General features: G+C 38.3%; 1 protein-coding gene across 1 annotated transcript in view; it reads left to right on the top strand.

Annotated features, from left to right (window-relative positions):
* Positions 1-14,392, top strand: part of LOC5572716 (frizzled) — a 125,474-nt gene extending 111,082 nt beyond the window's left edge. The window contains exon 5 of the mRNA XM_021849591.1: positions 12,925-14,392. Within this exon, the coding sequence (XP_021705283.1) occupies positions 12,925-13,463 (539 nt within the window). The 3' untranslated portion in view covers positions 13,464-14,392. The remainder of the gene's footprint in view (positions 1-12,924) is intronic.
* The last annotated feature ends 3,828 nt before the right edge of the window (positions 14,393-18,220 follow it).

Raw genomic sequence — 18,220 nt, 5'->3', positions numbered from 1 at the left:
CAATCTTATCCAACGATAAGAAATTCGTGTTGTTATCTATCTGGTTTTCCATGAAATTGCTGACTTTAGGCTTCAATTTATCGTACACATGAAATCCACCTTTCTCAGTAGAATGTTCAACCAATCATGGTTTTACATTGTAATCAACCCGTTTGCTGCTGATTTGCGCGACCTGTCCTGAATGAAGGTCACCTATAATGGTCACTAATTAGCATGTAAGTGTAACCCAGCTAGGCTGTCCGATCTGTTGGTCCGAACGACGAGCATATCAACAATGTCAGAACGTATTTTCTCTTGCTGCTAAATTGTTGATGACAGAGCCTTGTCACACTGCGCTGATATCACTGAGTTGCAACTTGGGGTGCATGGGGTAAAATTCACTGTTGGGGAAAAAGTACTTTCTTTTACTTATCTCGTTTATTTGGCAGGCTCTGGAAAAAGTGCACCTTATTGATTTCCAATGAGCATGAGTACGAGCAATGGGCAAACACTTTGACCGATTGAATGAATTGCTTGCATTTCCCATAGTAATTCCCATACAAACTTTGAAGGGCTTGTGCAGTCTCAGTTTTCATCCAAATCATTTTGGAAAGACACTCAGAATTTGATCTGGAATCGAATGAGCAGTGTGAAAAAAAGGTTTTTTGAACCACTTTAATGAGCACAGCTGATCGTAGCGGAATTTGGGGCAAGTGTGCCACCTTAAGCAAATTGTTCTCTAACTTTGCCCAAAGCTTTTAAAATCCACCAATTTAGCCTCATGATGATAGTTTCACATCTTTTCATAACCACTGTGCCATTTGAAATGAAAATAATTTCAAAAAGTATTAGTTTTGGAGCTTCTCAAATATCATCCAAAACAACCTATTTTTCGACACTATGGGGCAAGTGTGCCACCCATATGGGGCAAGACGGCCACCGAATGAACATCGCATGTAATTCTACTTGTAATGAAATTTTCTTTATTTCCTATTAATATTACTTAAAAAGCAGACGCTAATCGATAATTTAAAAAATAATTTTAAGTTTACCGTAATAAGGTGGTGCTTTATAACAAGGTTCAAAGCATGCGTAACTCACTATTACTCATTTGAATAACTAAAATGGTTATTTTTGTCTCCATTCAATACAATATAAGTAGTACCCTTATATTACGGCAAATATGTATAATTTTACACTAGATCAGCACTAAATAACGGTAAAATATTGATGTAGATATGTGAAACGGTACTTAATAAGCCGAAAAACATGTTATTATTGAATATTATTGAGATAAAATCACTTTGGGGGGCAAACATGTTAGTTATTCCCCTGCTATACTTCAGAAACCACTACCGGTGCCTCATTTTAGTTTATTATTATGATTTTGTTGATGATGTTTACATTTTTATAAATTTCACTTCAACAATTTTTGTTTACCAAATAAATGGCACACTTGCCCCAATAACTATACATTTCAACCAAACTGGATTTTGTATGTAAAACTAAATACTTTTTTCGTCCAAATGCCACAATAACTTACACATTTGAATAGTTTCACGATGTACAGAACATTAGAAAAATCTGGTAATAATTTACCTTTTATCATGCTATTTAGAAACAACGAAAGCTTATAAAAATCCACTCAAATTTGGTTGTCTTTGCAAAAATCGATGTAAATTCGTGTAAAATAGAGCAATGTTCATCATATTTTGATTATTATATTGTGAACTATGAAGGAACATATTGTTAAGCTCAAAGAAAAAATATATATTGTAGTTTTTATAAAAAGCAGGGGTGGCACACTTGCCCCTATGGCACACTTGCCCCAAAGTCCGCTACCATTCGTAGTTGCTACTCCGTGATTGACCAGAACACAATCGAAGTTTGCACAGAGATTTAATGAATGGGGCTTGGAATTAGCTTACCATTCTCAATGTGCACAAATCTAGAGCTAAAACTTTAAGAAGGGCAGGAATGTTAGTCATGGAAAGGATATCAAGTTAGTGGGATAAGGTAAAGGTCTAGGAGTTACCTTTGATTGATGATGCGATCCATGATATATGCACGCCTAACCGGATTCGCGATATTATACGATACACGCATTATACGCCGAACAAGTGTACATTGCTCACCCTCACAAGAACAAGCGATATGATCGAAAGATCAAATAGTACTAACGCGATCCGTGACACTATTTTATTGTGCAACGCAAGCTACGCGCAACACGATTGATCCTGCCTCCACATGAGCCAGTGACTCGACCAAAGAATCAAATACTACTGATTCGAAATGCATTTTGTCGATTTCTGTACAAGTAGATGAAAAAACCGAATTTAGTACTATACCATTCAATTCCACTAGAATTTTTATCCTTTGACAGATACGCGTATTTCGACCTCAACTGTAAGGCCGTCTTCAGTGTCGTGTACTAGACTCGACTGAAGTCGTGTGAAGTCGAGTCTAGTACACAACACTGAAGACGGCCTTACAGTTGAGGTCGAAATACGCGTATCTGTCAAAGGATAAAAATTCTAGTGGAATTAAATGGTATAGTACTAAATTCGTTTTTTTTTCATTTACTTATAGGTATTCTACTAAACAGCTCGAAGATTTATTATCATGATTGCTGTATGATAAACAATTTTTAAGTGAAAAACACAAAGCAGATTAACGAAACTTTGTATATAGTACATACCCTGAGAATTTGACACATTTTGAATAATTAGATAGAATTACATTAAAAAACTATAGTGAATAACAAAGTGATAGAACAACAAATTCGAAAAGCACGTGTTACGGATAAATCTTTACTGGTCGGATAAAACCCCACGGAAATCACTCGCGGAATAGTACATTAAAAAAAGACATTTTTCTCGAAAAGTTTTTCAGGCCTGAGGCGGGAATCGAACCCACAATCCTTAGCACGATGCGACTAAATGCCTCGGTGACACTAACCGCACGGCTACGAAGCCCACACTTCGATATAATATATTATATGAACTTTAAGTATACCGACACGGCCGACGCACGGGAGAGAAATAACGCTATCGATCTCAATTTACTGATCGATATCTACACCCTGTGGTACTCAACTGCCGAAGATCTTAAAACAATAATCTGACTGAACAATTGACAATAGCTATACAATTTTGTTTTAATCGAACATTCGTAACAAACGACTAGAAAATTTCGTCTGAGATTCGTCTCTCTTTCAACACACTGCTGTACAAAGGATCTACCACCAGACAGGACTTGATAGGATTGTCACGAGGGGTTCCAATAAATAGGTCAGATGAAGTTAAGTATCAAGGGCTCATGCTAGATAAGAATTTAACTTTCTTAAATCACATTGAAGGCATTCAAGCCAAATGCAACAAAAATGTAAAATGTCTCTATCCCCTTATTAGTAGAAAATCAAAACTTTGTCTTAAGAACAAGCTTTTGATATTCAAACAAATTTTCAGGCCAGCCATGTTGTATGCTGTACCAATATGGACTATCTGTTTTAATACCAGGAAGAAAGCTCTGCAGAGAATTCAAAATAAAATTTTGAAAATGATTCTGAAGCTTCCTCTCTGGTATAGTACCAATGAGTTACATAGAATATCCAATGTTGAAACATTGGAACAAATGTCAAATAAAATAATAAATAATTTCAGGCAAAAATCGTTACAATCTTCTTATGCCACGATTAATGCGTTATATATTTAGGTTAAGTTAGGTTAAGTAAATTAAAAACGTGTTTTTTTTTCTCTTATAAACAGGTGAAATCAACTCACCTGTAAAAAATCTGAACTGCTACGGCAAATGAAATGTATTATGTTGTTAACAAAATATTAATAAAATCTTCAATTTGTTTTACCAAATTAGGATGATAGTGTTTTCTAATGACACAGAACACCTAGGTATAAGAAATGAATGTAATGATTAAAATGATACTAATAAAAAATTTAAAAAAAAATTTAGCTGTTTCTGAAAAAAAAACGTTGCAGTTTTAGAATTGTTCTGCTCGGAACAATCGATGTAACTCGCTGATTTCTCTCCGCGCACAAACAAAATTAGTCGCGTTATCATCATAGCAGATAACTTCTGGCTTGCCATGCCTCGCAACAAACCTCCTCAATGCAGCCATGAACGCCTCCGTAGTGAGATCTGCAACCATCTCTACGTGAACCGCCTTCATTACTAGCACAGATGACACTTTACCGGAGCGGCCTTACGAGATCCTTGTTACAGGTTAATGGTCCACAATAATCAAATCCGATACGACGAAATACAGGAGCAGAAGTCACTCGTTCTATCGGAAGATCTCCCATTAGCTGCTCGAGGACCCTGTGGACGAGCCCTGAAGCAGGTTACACACTTGTGCACTACCTTCATTGCTAGGTTTCTTCAGGATAGCGGCCAGAACCTTTCCTTTATACAGTATAGCATCAGCTGTGGTCTTCCGTGAAGAATTCGATGGTGGTAGCCAACCATAGTCAGCTTCGTCAACAGGTGATCACTGTCCAACACAATTGGATTCTTTCTACCGAACGACACTGGAGCATGACGAAGTGTCCCACCAACGCGAAATCCATCCATCCCGCAGAACGGGATCTTTAGTGTGCAATCTTGATCTTGACTTTATCCCTCCCTTCGCTGCCAGATCCGACAACTCCACAGGAAAACACTCCGACTGTGATAACTTCGCTAACACGTTCAGAGTTTCCTCGTACTCCTTCGCGTTGAGCACTCCAGTACTTCTGCATACTTGGTTTGATGATTCTGCAATTTTGGGCGAAGCGGAGTGTCCACGCGTTGACCGAATCAACTTCAACAACGACGAATACCGGGTAAAGCTTTCGCTCGGCGGTAGTATCTGCAGCGCTGCTGTTACTAATGGTTTCTCCTCCAAAGTTACCGATTCAAACTGTTGATTATTTTCATCCTCACAGTCAAATCTTCTTGCCACGTCAGGCCATTCCACCCCACGGTGCTATGGACAAGTTCAAGTGGTGTTACACTGCGCGAAACAACATTCTCGACGGCAGGCATGTGGTTCCAAACGCCATCTCGAGTAATTTGCTCAATCTCCGACACTCTGTTGGAGACGAACGCTTGCCATCTTGAGGGATGGGAGGAAAACAAGCACTTCAGATCGTCGAATCGGTCCAGAACTAACTTTTTGTCGGAATCTGAACACTTTCCGCCACGGTCTCATACAAATACGCCAACAGTAGGGCTGGCTCTCAGGTCAAACCTAAGCATAGCATAGCATAGACTGACTGTACATGTCAATGGTTGCTAGTCCATGAAGCTCCCAGGTCCAACCTAAGTTTTCAAAGTCGATGTTGTATTGGTGTCACGCTGATCGTGTAAATGGTTGGGAATGCTCTTCAGAATTGCTGGCTGATTTCAATGCCACTTCCGGAGGTTGAAGCCAAATGAACCGAGAAGCGACAGAACATCCTAGCACAGCTTTGCTCCTTCTTTCACAGATTTCGCTCCAGCTAACATATCGTCCACGTAGAAGTCGTGCTTGATGATGTTTGCTGCTGATGGATACGTCTATTCTTCTTCCTATGCGCACTTCTTCAATCTCCTAGTTGCTAAATACGACTCCGACGAAGTACCGTAAGTCACAGTCGACAGCAGAAACGTTCGACGTGGCTCATCAACGGACTCTCGCCAAAGAATCCTTTGCAGCGGTTGGTCTTGCTCGACTACGTTGATCATGCGGTAAATCTTCTCCACATCAGCGACGGTTGCGAACATGTGCTGTGTGAAGCAAATCAAAATGGAGAGTATATTGCTCTGGACCACCATCAGGGTATCGTTAAGAGAAACTCCTGTATCTGTCGCACACGACGCAGCGAACACTGTTCTCAGCTTCGTCTTGGTGTTGTCGGGCTTCATCACAGCATGATGTGGCAAATAGTAGATGTACAGTATATACTCCTTCTTGGGCAGAGCTACTGGGAACATCCGGGTCCCTTGTTGTAGTCTGCTCGAAGATAGACTCACACGAAGACTCTACGATGGAGAGTCAGCTTTTCGTTCGATACGACTCTAACTCCCAGAAACGTGCAAGCTGCTCACGAACCTCTTCGCTGGTAACAAAAGCGGTTGCTGCGCTGAAGGTGGAGATGGAACTGTCAGGAACTTCTCCTGCTCTTATACAACCCAGCTCTGTGTTGCGCGAAATCGGATCAGCATCCGTTAGCTTGATCTGCTTACTTAACAGCAACTCGTAGAAGATTTCCAAACCCAGAATACCATCTACGTCCGAAGACTCGTTGAAACCTGGATCGGCGAGACAGATGTCTGTGGGCAGGTTCCAGAAGTTGATGTCGATGTTCTGCTGCGGCAGGTTTAGCGTAATCCGGGGTAGTAGTTAAAACTTCACCTCTGTTTCAAACGAGGAGTAGCGTGAAAGGATCTTCGCCAACACTGATCGTTTGGACACCGTCGAAGCCTGCACCATTTACCGGTAAATTCTCGTAGAACCGCTTGAAGTTCGGCCGCTGTGACAGGGTATCCGTGTTCATACTAATTTGCGAACCGTTGTTCAGCAGCGCACGGGCAATGGCAGTGTTTCCAGAGTGATCGGCAAGTTTCACGAGCGCGGTTGACAGAAAAGTGGTGTTTCGCTGACTTCGCAAGTTATGTGAAGTAGCAGTGTAGTGAGAAGTAGTCAGAGTATTATTGTGGAAGACGGCTGTCATGTATGTGGCGGGGCAGTGTTTTGGACTGGAGCTGTTTGTGGATTTGTTTGAGTATTATTCATCCGGGATTGACCTTGAGACTGCGATTGCGATTGTTGTCCTGCGGCCCCCAGAGAAATTTTGTGCGGCCCACGAACTGATTTTGAAATAAAAAGTTTTCTCAACAAGTATATCTGAATAACGATTGCCTTAGTCTCAGAGCTATGAAGAGGAGGAATAAGTAGCACATTTTATAGAATTTTTGATGATTCAGGGATGGATCTTGTTCTTTCATACTGAAATTAACATCAGTTTTCTTAATTGATTAACAGCTAGAAAGTTTTATTGAAATGGCATTCCTTATATTATGTAGATTCCAATCTTCGGGCTTTTTTTATTTTTAAGTATTTTGCTTAAACGAACGTTTTGATTACAGCCGACATCAAGCTTAAACAAGAAAACTGGGGTTGTGAATCTTAGAAATTCCTCAAAATCATACCAATGTATTAACTTCGAGATCACTCTGAATTTTGTGTCGGGGATTTTCCCAAAACACTTAAATTGTAATGCCGACCAATTTAAACGAGTTGATAGTTTTTTCGAAGAAAACTTCAATATTTATGCATTCTGTTTCAAAGAATTACAATTTATATTTTTAAAACAAGTACTGACATCTTAGCTATCGATTGCACTTGATAGATTGCCAAAAGATTTATTCTGAAAGGATATATCAGAGGCGTCGCGTGCTCAAATAAGCCACTTGTGCAACAACAAGAAAAATATATTTTATAATTGGGTAAATAACGCCTATGTAAACGGTAAACTGGTGATTAACTAGATTTTGCATGTTTCAGCTACAAAACATATCAGAAATAACAAAATGTATCAATGTACGCGTATTTGCATATATTCTTTCATTTAGTAAAATAACTGCAGTGTGCATTTTTTTACGATTTATTGGTACGTTATACTTGATTTGCAAATTCATCTGCATATTAATCTCGTGTATCCGGCAGAAATATAGAAAAAAAACACTATTTTTTTAAATAATTTTAAATAAGGGACCAACCTTAGGCATTACAACTAATATGTGAATATGTGCGTATTGTGCTCTGCAAAAAAAATCCACGGAATGCGATCAACAGAAAATGGTGGTATATCGTCGCAGTGATTCAGATTTAGATAATTACAAACATTCGCGTACTTGAAGAACGAAAAAAATCAAACCTACTTGAATGTTGACGTTGCGCGCATATCTGCGCGTTATCGCCGCCGCTGGATGTGGATTTAAAATGAGCAATACCGTCGTCTTTGGTCCATAAGGGTGACTTTGGGCCAAGATTTTTGCAGCAAGCTATAACCAGAATAATGAAAACAATGTGGCAAGCTTCAAGAATACGTTATAAATAGCCACTAGATGGTCATGGATTAGTTTTATGCCTCCCGTGCAATTCAAGAGATGCATCAAAAAGGGCGGTCAAAGTCACCCCCTAGCACCAATGTCACCCCACACGGCGGTACTTGAATTGTATGAATGCAGCGTAAGAACACATCGCGAATGATTTGTACGCTGTCCGCTTCGGTGGCGAGCCGAAAATCCCGTTAGAAAGGTTAATCCTTCTTTAAAAACAACATGAATCCCACAATAAACTATAGAGAAAACAGATATGGAATCATCTATTATTAAAATATGGAAATTGGAGCAGTCTACGGAGCAAAAATAAATGCGCTAATTCCATTGATACTACATTCTTCCTGAGCTTTTACCATCTTCTTCAGCTTGTTCAAATCGGCTGGTTGAACCTGTCGAGAGAAACCGATTTCGTATTGCATGAAAGTTAGCACCGTAAAGCATGCAATTTGCACTCTAAGAACACTCTATTTCCATATTGACTGCGCTAACTTCACCAAAGACCAGAAATGATTAGTTTAACATTGGATTAATCGAATTTACGTATGCTTGGTATGCATTCGAATTGTTATATTGCTGTGTGCGTTTGAAATGCAAATATCAAATGCGGGAACACCAAATGCGGTAAGATTTTCCACAAGAAATGCGGTGTCAAAGATAGATTTTTCTTGCTAGGGCGGCGGTGATTTCTATATTCGTTGCTAGGATTCCTTCGATTGTTTTGTGTTACCGCATTTGGAGGACGTTTAGTTAAGATTTGCATCTCAAATACAAACAGCAATAAATTTGATTTTAATTATTGAAACCTCTCATTTTATAATGTGGATATCCTTCTAAGTTGATGTAAATATGTCTGGATGGACATTGGACATCCGATCTATTCCGAACAAAATGCATTCTATTAGGAAACTGCTTAGCGTGCACCAATATTTCGGAAGGAGAAAAAGTAAAACCTGTTCAACTTCTTTCGTTGAACGGGTTGTTTCCACACATGTATGCTTTTGAGCGTGTACAGATTACTAAGCTGTGAATGTATGTGGGACCTTAGTTATATGGGATTTGGTTCAACAGCAGCAGTTGAACAGGCACAGTAGTTTCTCTTCAACTTTTGCGCTGCTGTCTTTGGTGAAATACCACGCTTGTGCTGTGGATGTCAAGCGAGCTTTTTACATGGTGCGTGAACTCAGCACACTACGCGATCGTTCTTGGTGCCTTGGGACAATTGTTATGCTACTTTCTATGTAGTACGTATGAACCCACACTCATGCTATTTTAAAATTTGTTGAATTTGATTTACTTTTTTAAATTAGTTGTACGATTTTGATTCAAATGGTCTACCTGTTCAATGAACAGGTTGAACAGGCTGACCAGACGCCTCTGGGATATATTATTTTTCATAGAGTCGAATGTAGGTTTTTGTTTTGGGGTAAATTTGATAATGGAGTATAAATCGAAACAAATTGAATGACTTACAGAACATTTATAGGGCGTTGCATACCTCTAGACGTTTAACGCTGTATGGAAATTTCTGATTTAGATTACAAAAATGGTCCCAGTTTGTAAAAATGGTTTTCGCTTAGAGATTCGAGACCGAATTCATGTTCTACTATAACTAGGCTGTCAAGGATTAGTGACGAACACATTATGACTTCATCAAATAGTGATCGTAGCAGAGGCGTCGCGTCCACATGTGCAACATGTGCACTGCACAGGTGGCAAATCGTTCATCATAACAACTTACAATTTCTGCTATTATTGAAGTACGATTCTTTAATTCTCTCAATAAAATTTAGCCTATTTCAATTATCTTTATCATTGATCATCGTAATTTTCACCTTTCAAAATATGTGTTGTTATATTTCTACTATTGAAATTAAATGCAAAAGCGCAAGATCTGTGCCTTAATTTTCCCTACGCGCTCAGTGCGATGCATGCTACGCAACACTTTGTTCCACGCTACACGTTGCTGCTGTGACGATGAAACCCAACGTGTGCACTCTCTTCGGGAGACGCGCTGCCTTTCGTCGTACACACAATTCTGTATATGTGGTAGAATGTTTTTTGCACTACAAATGCCAGTGTGTAAGTAGCCAAAGCGTCCACTCTGGCCGGTGCACAGTCTTGCCACATCAATCTGTGCGAGCGTGCGGTGGGGAGACAAGAGACAAATCAATCCACGAGAGAGATCCATTTTGCTTGCTCTCTTTTTTTCTTCGCGCTTTCAACATCACCACGCTTGTGGTGTGGAGTACTGGCGTGATTTTTTAGACGGCTGACGGTAAGAAGTTTCTGTAAGTTTGAGACTCAAGGCCCGCGCGTTTTTTTTTTTGTACAATACTGGTTAAGAACCTCGCTTCCAGCATACAGTATTAGCGCGATGGTACTTGTGATGATCAATCAGAAGACAATCAGAAAATGAATTCAAAAGCGGTCGTGCCCTCCGTACCGTCATCGTCAGTACAGTACTGGACAGAATAAAGTACGCATTGGCCGTTTTCCCATACAAAATGGTCAAGTCGGAGATCTGAATCTCAGCTTTTAGTGTTCTGATTGATCTGAAATTTTCACCACAGCCTAGATATAACATAGATTTTACTCAATTAAAATATCACTGCATTTGAAACACAATCTTTTAAATTATTGAAAATCTCTCAATTTGCAAAAAATTGCAAAATTAATTTTGAAAATTTTTTGAAAACAATCAGTTTTACCGAAAAATGATGTTCTACAAATTTGTGTGTCTTATCAAATTGTACATTTTTGCAGAAGAACATATTGCTCTAAATATTTTCATTTAAAAATTATTTTCACTTTAAAATTTTGTCATTTTTATCAAAATTTGAGATTTGCGATAACTTAAAAGTTCGTTAATGAAAAACTATGAATTTCTAGCCTAGCAAATTTGAGGTTACTTTCAAGCTGCGGTGAAAATTTCAGGTCAATCGGACAACTAGAAACCGAGATATAAGACTCCAAACTTGATCATTTTGTATGGAAAAACGGCCGATGCGTACTTTATTCTGTCCAGTACTGTATAACGCTTGAGGTGTGGTTTAAAAGCGAGCAATTTTCTTGATTCGTGCACCAAGTAGATACACGAAGCGAACGATCTTGTATTAATTCTATGTAAAAATATGTAGGTTATGATCACTAACTCTATAATGCAATATTAGTTAGAATCCAGTGCTTTTAAATCGAAACTGATGACCCGCATAATTTGAATTATTTTCATATGCAATTTTACAATTTCCCCATAATGATGACTAATCGTTAAAATTGGAAAAGTGAAAAAATAAAACTAAACAACCCGATTAGCATCTGCAATCATAAATGTTTTTAATAAACTGAAAGACTAGAAAAAAATTATATTTGAAAACGAAGGTTAGTAAAAATTTATTATACATTTTATTTAGAAAAAAAAAAAAAATGGTTTGAATCCAAGGTGTACCTAATAATGACATTTATAAAATGACACTTATGTTGTTTCCGTTTTTAGGAACTGGGTCGGTTATCAGCACATAAATAAACCAACGTCAAGCAAATTGTAGTTCGGTCGAACTTGAATCGGGTTGGGGTTGAAACTGTGGTTCAGAACAGGTTGCGCCAGTTCCAACCTAGGTTCAAAAACGAATTCGACATAAATTAGAAGTGCACAGGTTGATAATTAGGCCACGCGACGCCTCTGGATCGTAGAACAGATTGTTTGTAAGCGTTGCAAAAATGCTAAAATCTTAAAACATTTTAATATTTGCATATAAATCCTCAAATGCACTTGATTCCAACGAAAATAGCTTTGACATAAAGTGTCATACTAATACTCTTTACTTTTACATTCGTTTTACTTAACTGATTAACATAAACTTCGTTATTTGGTTTAATAGGTTGTGCGTCTCGCACTATCAAAGTTACCCGCATTATCAAAGTTACTCCGTTTTCGAAATTAACTGCCGACTAACAATAAATTGCGATTTATTAGGTCCCTAGAAATTTGGCTATTTGTTAGTTGCAAACCTGTCAGTCAAACTTCCCAAATTTTCAATTTTTTTTTTTTCTAGTTCAGGGATTTTTTTTTGAAAATCACATTTAAACTCTTTAGTGCTTTCTCAAAATCCTAATGCTTGAAATATATGAACCGCAACGAAAGCACATTTTACAAATTCAGGGATGGATAAGGTTGTTTCACAGTAGTTTATTTGAATTTATCTTAATTGATTGACAGCAAGGAAATTCAAACGAGAATTCTTTGAGATGCGTTGATAAAAACATGCTTATTATTCGTGCGGCCCGCGCCATATTCTGTAAGTACTACAGTGGCCCGCACAATCAGTTAGGCTGACGATCACTGGTCTTGACCGAGCATTCTCGTTTGTAAGAAACGGTTCACTATTAGCGAATGTTGGATGCAAGATCATGCAATGTTTCAGTTAGAATCAGTATTGTAAGAATTTTTGTAAGCGATGAGTTAGATACGTTTTTTATCCTTGAATATTCGATTATAACTCTTTTCACATAATCATGGAAGATTATGTGTCGTTTACATTTTGGTGCGTAGATTTGAAGTTTTTGATCATCATATTTATTTTTCCAAGCCTAATGTTTTTATTTCACTTTACTCTGAGATCTTTTGAGGACCGATTCTACAACTAGGGAATCTAATGAAGCTTGATTTTTTGAAGATAAATTGGATGCCTGCTCTAATGTTTCGTGTATTAAAACACTTCATACATGTTTTCTGATCCTCATCAAGGCCCACATTTCTTAACTAGTGTATTTTACACCAGGTCCCCCCATAATAACTGAAATTAACATTTTCCTTTCCACTTCTTCCCATTTCGTTTCTTGCAGGTGACGTCCTGTCAGGGGTGTGCTTCGTTGGCCAGCTGGACACTCACTCGTTGGCCATGTTCCTGTTGATTCCGCTGTGCATTTACCTTTCGCTGGGAGCGATATTCCTGCTGGCCGGGTTCGTGTCCCTGTTCCGCATTCGGACGGTCATGAAGCACGATGGAACTCGAACGGACAAACTGGAACGACTGATGCTGCGGATTGGATTCTTCAGTGGATTGTTCATCCTGCCGGCGCTTGGGTACTTGGGCTGTCTGTTCTACGAGTACTACAACTTTGACGACTGGATGATCCAGTGGAATCGGGCAATGTGCAAAATATTTTCGATTCCCTGCCCGGCCACCAAGTATAACAGCAACATGGTTCCGGAGGAGGAGAAACCAATTTTCCACATCTACATGGCGAAGTACGTGTGCTCGATGTTGGTCGGGGTGACGTCGAGCGTTTGGTTGTGGTCCGGTAAAACGGTGGTCAGTTGGAGACAGTTTGCCGAGCGGCTGCAAGGAAAGGACGCTCGGAGCCGTGGAGCTTACGTTTAGTAGAGGAGGAGGCGATATGAAGGGAAGGTACAAGGTACATCGTTCTAGCGATCCCTCCAACAACCAGAATCGGAGCAAGATTTCTATTCACATAGTATACTCACCGTAACACCTGTTTTCGCGAACCGTTTGAGAGTTTATGAGTGTGTAAGCTTTATGGATGACCGCTAAAACCAATGGGAAGGAAAACGAAAAAAAGCGACTCATGCTCTCCCCTTAGCGATATTCATGAATTTTGGCGAAAAAAACGAGATTTTAACTGAACTAAACCAGAAAACGAATAATCAAAATGTAGTATATTAAGTCTCGACAACTGCATAGTAGTCACGCAACCGCATCCTGTAAAAAGTAGAACTATCTTTAGAGCTTTGTTCAAATTCCCACATTTGAATGAACGTTGCCAAATATGTAGAGAAACTCAACAATTTTCTGTTGACACCCATGTAATCTAGTTTGTACGACTGTTATAACTACACTTAGTTCGTTTAAGTTCCAGTCCTCTTAGTCAACAAGCTACTTAAGTGATTTACTTACTCTGCGTAAGAAAACCTGTTTGTTTGATACTTTGTAAATCTCAGTTAAGGTTTTACTGCTAGCAAATAAGAGTATTTCGTTTCCCTAGTTAAGATGATCGAATTGTGTCATATTATTAGACTACGTCAATCGGAGCGAGAAATAAACGTCAATAGATATTTCCTTTCCACACATGTTGAAAAGTGATTGAACAATAGTAGTGTCTGTAATTATCGAAAAAAATGTCGTGTAGGAAACTCATTTCATACGCTCTAGTAGATGAATATAAATCTGTATTTTATTCGGATCGAATGAAATACCGAAATTATACACATCGTTGGTATTAGTCGTAACGTTAATTGGCAGAAGAAAAACGCAAGACTTTAATAAAGAATACTGAATAAATCATACAAATACAAGGTTGTTTCATTTATATGCCCTCAATTCCTTAGTTTTCTGCTGTTTCACATCAAGCCTATGTTGTATGTATGGAAACAATCCGCTGGATTTTTTCATCTTGAACGGGTGTGCTCTCATTGCCTGTTGACCCTATGTCTGTCTTCTTAAAAAACACATTGAAAAATAGTTTTCTAGAGTTTTTGTCTTGAAGTGTTATGTGCCCTGGTATTACATTGAATCCAAATTCAAATTCAAATCGCTATAACTTCGCAAAATCTCTACAAATATATGATTTTACAACAATTTTCTAATAATTTGAATACATTATAAAAATTTTCTTTCCAACTCAGTCAAAAAATCAAAAACTCGTTCAAATTCCGCGTAACAATCACGACTAGAATTTGTAATCAATAAGACCACCACCACAGACAATGAGCACATATTTTTCCACAGACAGAAGGTTCAGAGTCCCGTAACCGATCGAGGCCATTAAGCCGGTTGACCGACCGGCTATTGTTTTCAAATCTGCTGCTTCGTACTCGTACGTACAACTGTTTAGGGCACAGAGCTGTAGAATTGGCAGAGCAGAGCAAAAAAAAATGATACATTCATACGAGTAGGTAAGTGTATACAACCCATCCCGATATCGATAACGCGTTGTTTAGCTCTGAGGCAGTGCTGTTCGCATCATAATCATGACGACGATGGGGCTTCAACGCTGTTGTGGGGTGCCTGTGCCCAGTTTTTTTTTTCTGCGTGAGCCTTTTGCTGCGGTTAGGGTAGATGCACCGGTATTCGCCATAGTACCAGTTTTCGGCACCTTAAATTATATACCGTTTAATGAAGTGTGCTGGCAGTTTTCGTTCGGTGTTTATTAAAATGAATATTAAATAATTAAAATTAAAATTATATAGAATCATTGCTAGAAACAGAACACAGAAAAACATTCTGGCATACATTCAACTCTCCATAACACGATATTGAAGTGACCATCGAGTTGAGGAGATATCGAGTAACAGAACACAAAACCAGAGCAAGTACGATCCAAGGGACTTTCGAGTTAGCCATGAAAAACAACTTTGACCAAGGTTCTATAACTCGATAGCGAGATACGGAATATAGAATAAGGGAGAGTTGACTGTATTTGACTGCAGGTTGACTGTATTAATAGTATTCAAAAGGCTATTGATTAATTCACAACAATAAGTTTACCAAAAGGTGGTGAATACTGGTACTCCTACCCTAATACATTTTTTCCAGTTCTGAGTCTGGTAGTGGTCGCTTGCTCGGTGTTTTGGCATGATACCAACAGGCAAAATAAGCATTGGCAAAGCGACGATACGAAAAAGGACGAGTGGTGGATAGGAAGCAGGAAAAACTAGTTTGCAATGTTTCTGCGCGACTGGAGAGTGCAAAACGGAGTTCTTCTGTGGCGGAATCTGTGAGGGGCACTTTCGATAGACAGTTTGTATTTTTTTCGCTCCAGGCCAGATCCGTTGATACGGAATCGATTATCCCAAATATTATCATTGGATACACTGTTACCATAACAAATGTTAAGCTGAGATATGGTCCAAAAGAGGTTTATCATCAAGCATTATGTTCGTTTGCTGAGTACGGAAAATATTCTGCTGAGAGTAGCCAAATGAATGATCAAATGTTTGGAAGGAATCTATTGAAAACTAACATCGTGTTAAAGAAGTTATTTGTACTGGAATTGTGGAATCAACATGAGAACTATTGTTGAAATAAGTGAAAATTGTTGAAAATTTTGCTGCTGAAATATCGAACTTTATTCATTTCGATCAATCAATCAATAGGAATACAATTTTCGATTTAATTTCTGTAATATCTGTAAGAATGAAAACGGATGGCAGAAAAAATAATGTATCTTAGATTTTGTGGAATCAGTAGGAAAATTGCAATGATCATTACTTCTTTCTTCTTCTTGTGTGAAATTTTACGTTAATATTTGACAGCAATAAAATTTTTATGGGATTTTTTTAATTGTAGGGGCCTTTTTCCTACAGTAAGCATCCAAATATTCTCCTACACCACCTTCCAGCTGCCGCAAGGATGTGGTCGTTAAAAATATGACTATTGAAGACGCGTCAATATGGTCTAGATTGCTAGAGATTATTACCAAATGTCTATATTGGATAAATGTGACAGGAAGGAGGGAACCTCGCAATGTCCAAAGCATTTTGAACATTGACTAATCTTTTACTCGCTCTTAGAATTTATCCATCAACGTATTAGAAAACGTCAGACCTAATTTTGCCCAAATAGACCATTTCCGTGAAATTTTTTTATTGACTTATGTGCTTTCTGTCAATTTACCAAACAGACTTTCCTAAGGAAGTGATATGTTTTAAAGCCTCCAACTAATGGAAAACAATGAAAAACTGGCCAACTGTTGGAAAACAATGAAAAACAAGGGGCACGTAAGTTCACCACTCGGTCCGCTACAATATATTTCTCTCCGATTTTTATGCGACCCCTTTTTCCCTATGATTCGTTCTCCACATTGTGGTGAAGTTTTGATCAGCTGGTTCATATCAATCGTGACAGATAGAAGCACTCATGGGGATGTCACGGAAAATTCTCCATCTCTGACCCTCTTCCATTAACCTCAATTAACTGTCCTGTTCTCGACGTTCCTTCTGGAATTGTTTATATTTGTTTATATGGAGTTGACATTCACTGTGGGAAATGTTGATATTTTTTATATGGAGTTTCGATCTACCTTTATTTATGTTTCCATCCGTTATCCTTGCTATTTTATTTGCTTAAAATATGTTTTTTTTATGTCATAATCTGATCACAAGCAGCAGCTTCACCAAGAGGAAAGAAGATGAGAAGCTGTTCCTGTGCAGTTGCCACTTTGTCAAGAGAAAGATCACGATGAAACGTTTCACAACCACCTGTGCTGTTCACGCTGTGTGAGTGCGAAGAGATATTCGTGTTCAGTCAAGGATGGATTACCAACTGGTGAGCTCGTTTCATGCTTATGATAACACATTTTTTCATGAAAACGCTACTTTTATGGAAAATTTAAACAAACTTTGTATGGCTCGTCACTACAAGTATCAGGCATAATGGTATAATGTTTTATACATTTTTTTCTCTTTTTGACGTTACTAAAAATATCTTTTGAATTGTTCGACATTATGAATGTTGACGTATTTTTTAAAACTTCTACCATCTCGAGACAAAAATGCATATATGAAACAGGAATAATTCCTGTTTCATATAGTTCAAAATATATACATATAATTCTCTGTTTTCGCTATAAACAAGAACTTCTTTTGAATTGTTCGACATTATAGATGTTGACGTATTTTTTAAATCTTCTACTAAAAATTTCTCGAGACAAAAATACAAAACTAGCTTTAAGTAAAAGTCGTATCTTTTCGCCTTATCTATGGATCGCATCACCGACCAAAGGTGACAGATCTATTTCCTTCCTTACTAATAAACAACCTTCACGTGGTGATTGTTTAGATGCAGAGGTATTCTCGGTCTCTAGAAGCAACAATCATTACACCCTAACATTCCATCCCTATCCCCAGTGATGCATTTTGAACTGAACGCGAGCCAAAAATGAACGGAGCAAGTTCAATTTTTGCACGAGAACGCAGTAAACTTTGAACTCTCGAGCCAGAGCATGCCGCTGCTCTCGAACGGCCCGTTCAGATCGCAAATCATTACAATTGTAATTGAAGCATGAATTTAATGTTTTACCTGGGAAACATTTCTTGAATTGATGATACATTTAATTTTATCATAACTCAATGTGTTTTTTCTCACTTTGATCACCTTAAAATCAACATTAGCATGGTGAG

This window comes from Aedes aegypti, chromosome 3, assembly GCF_002204515.2.
Source record: "Aedes aegypti strain LVP_AGWG chromosome 3, AaegL5.0 Primary Assembly, whole genome shotgun sequence".
Lineage (NCBI taxonomy): Eukaryota > Metazoa > Arthropoda > Insecta > Diptera > Culicidae > Aedes > Aedes aegypti.
Note: the sequence above shows the minus strand (reverse complement) of the source record. Positions and strands in the feature narration are given on the sequence as shown.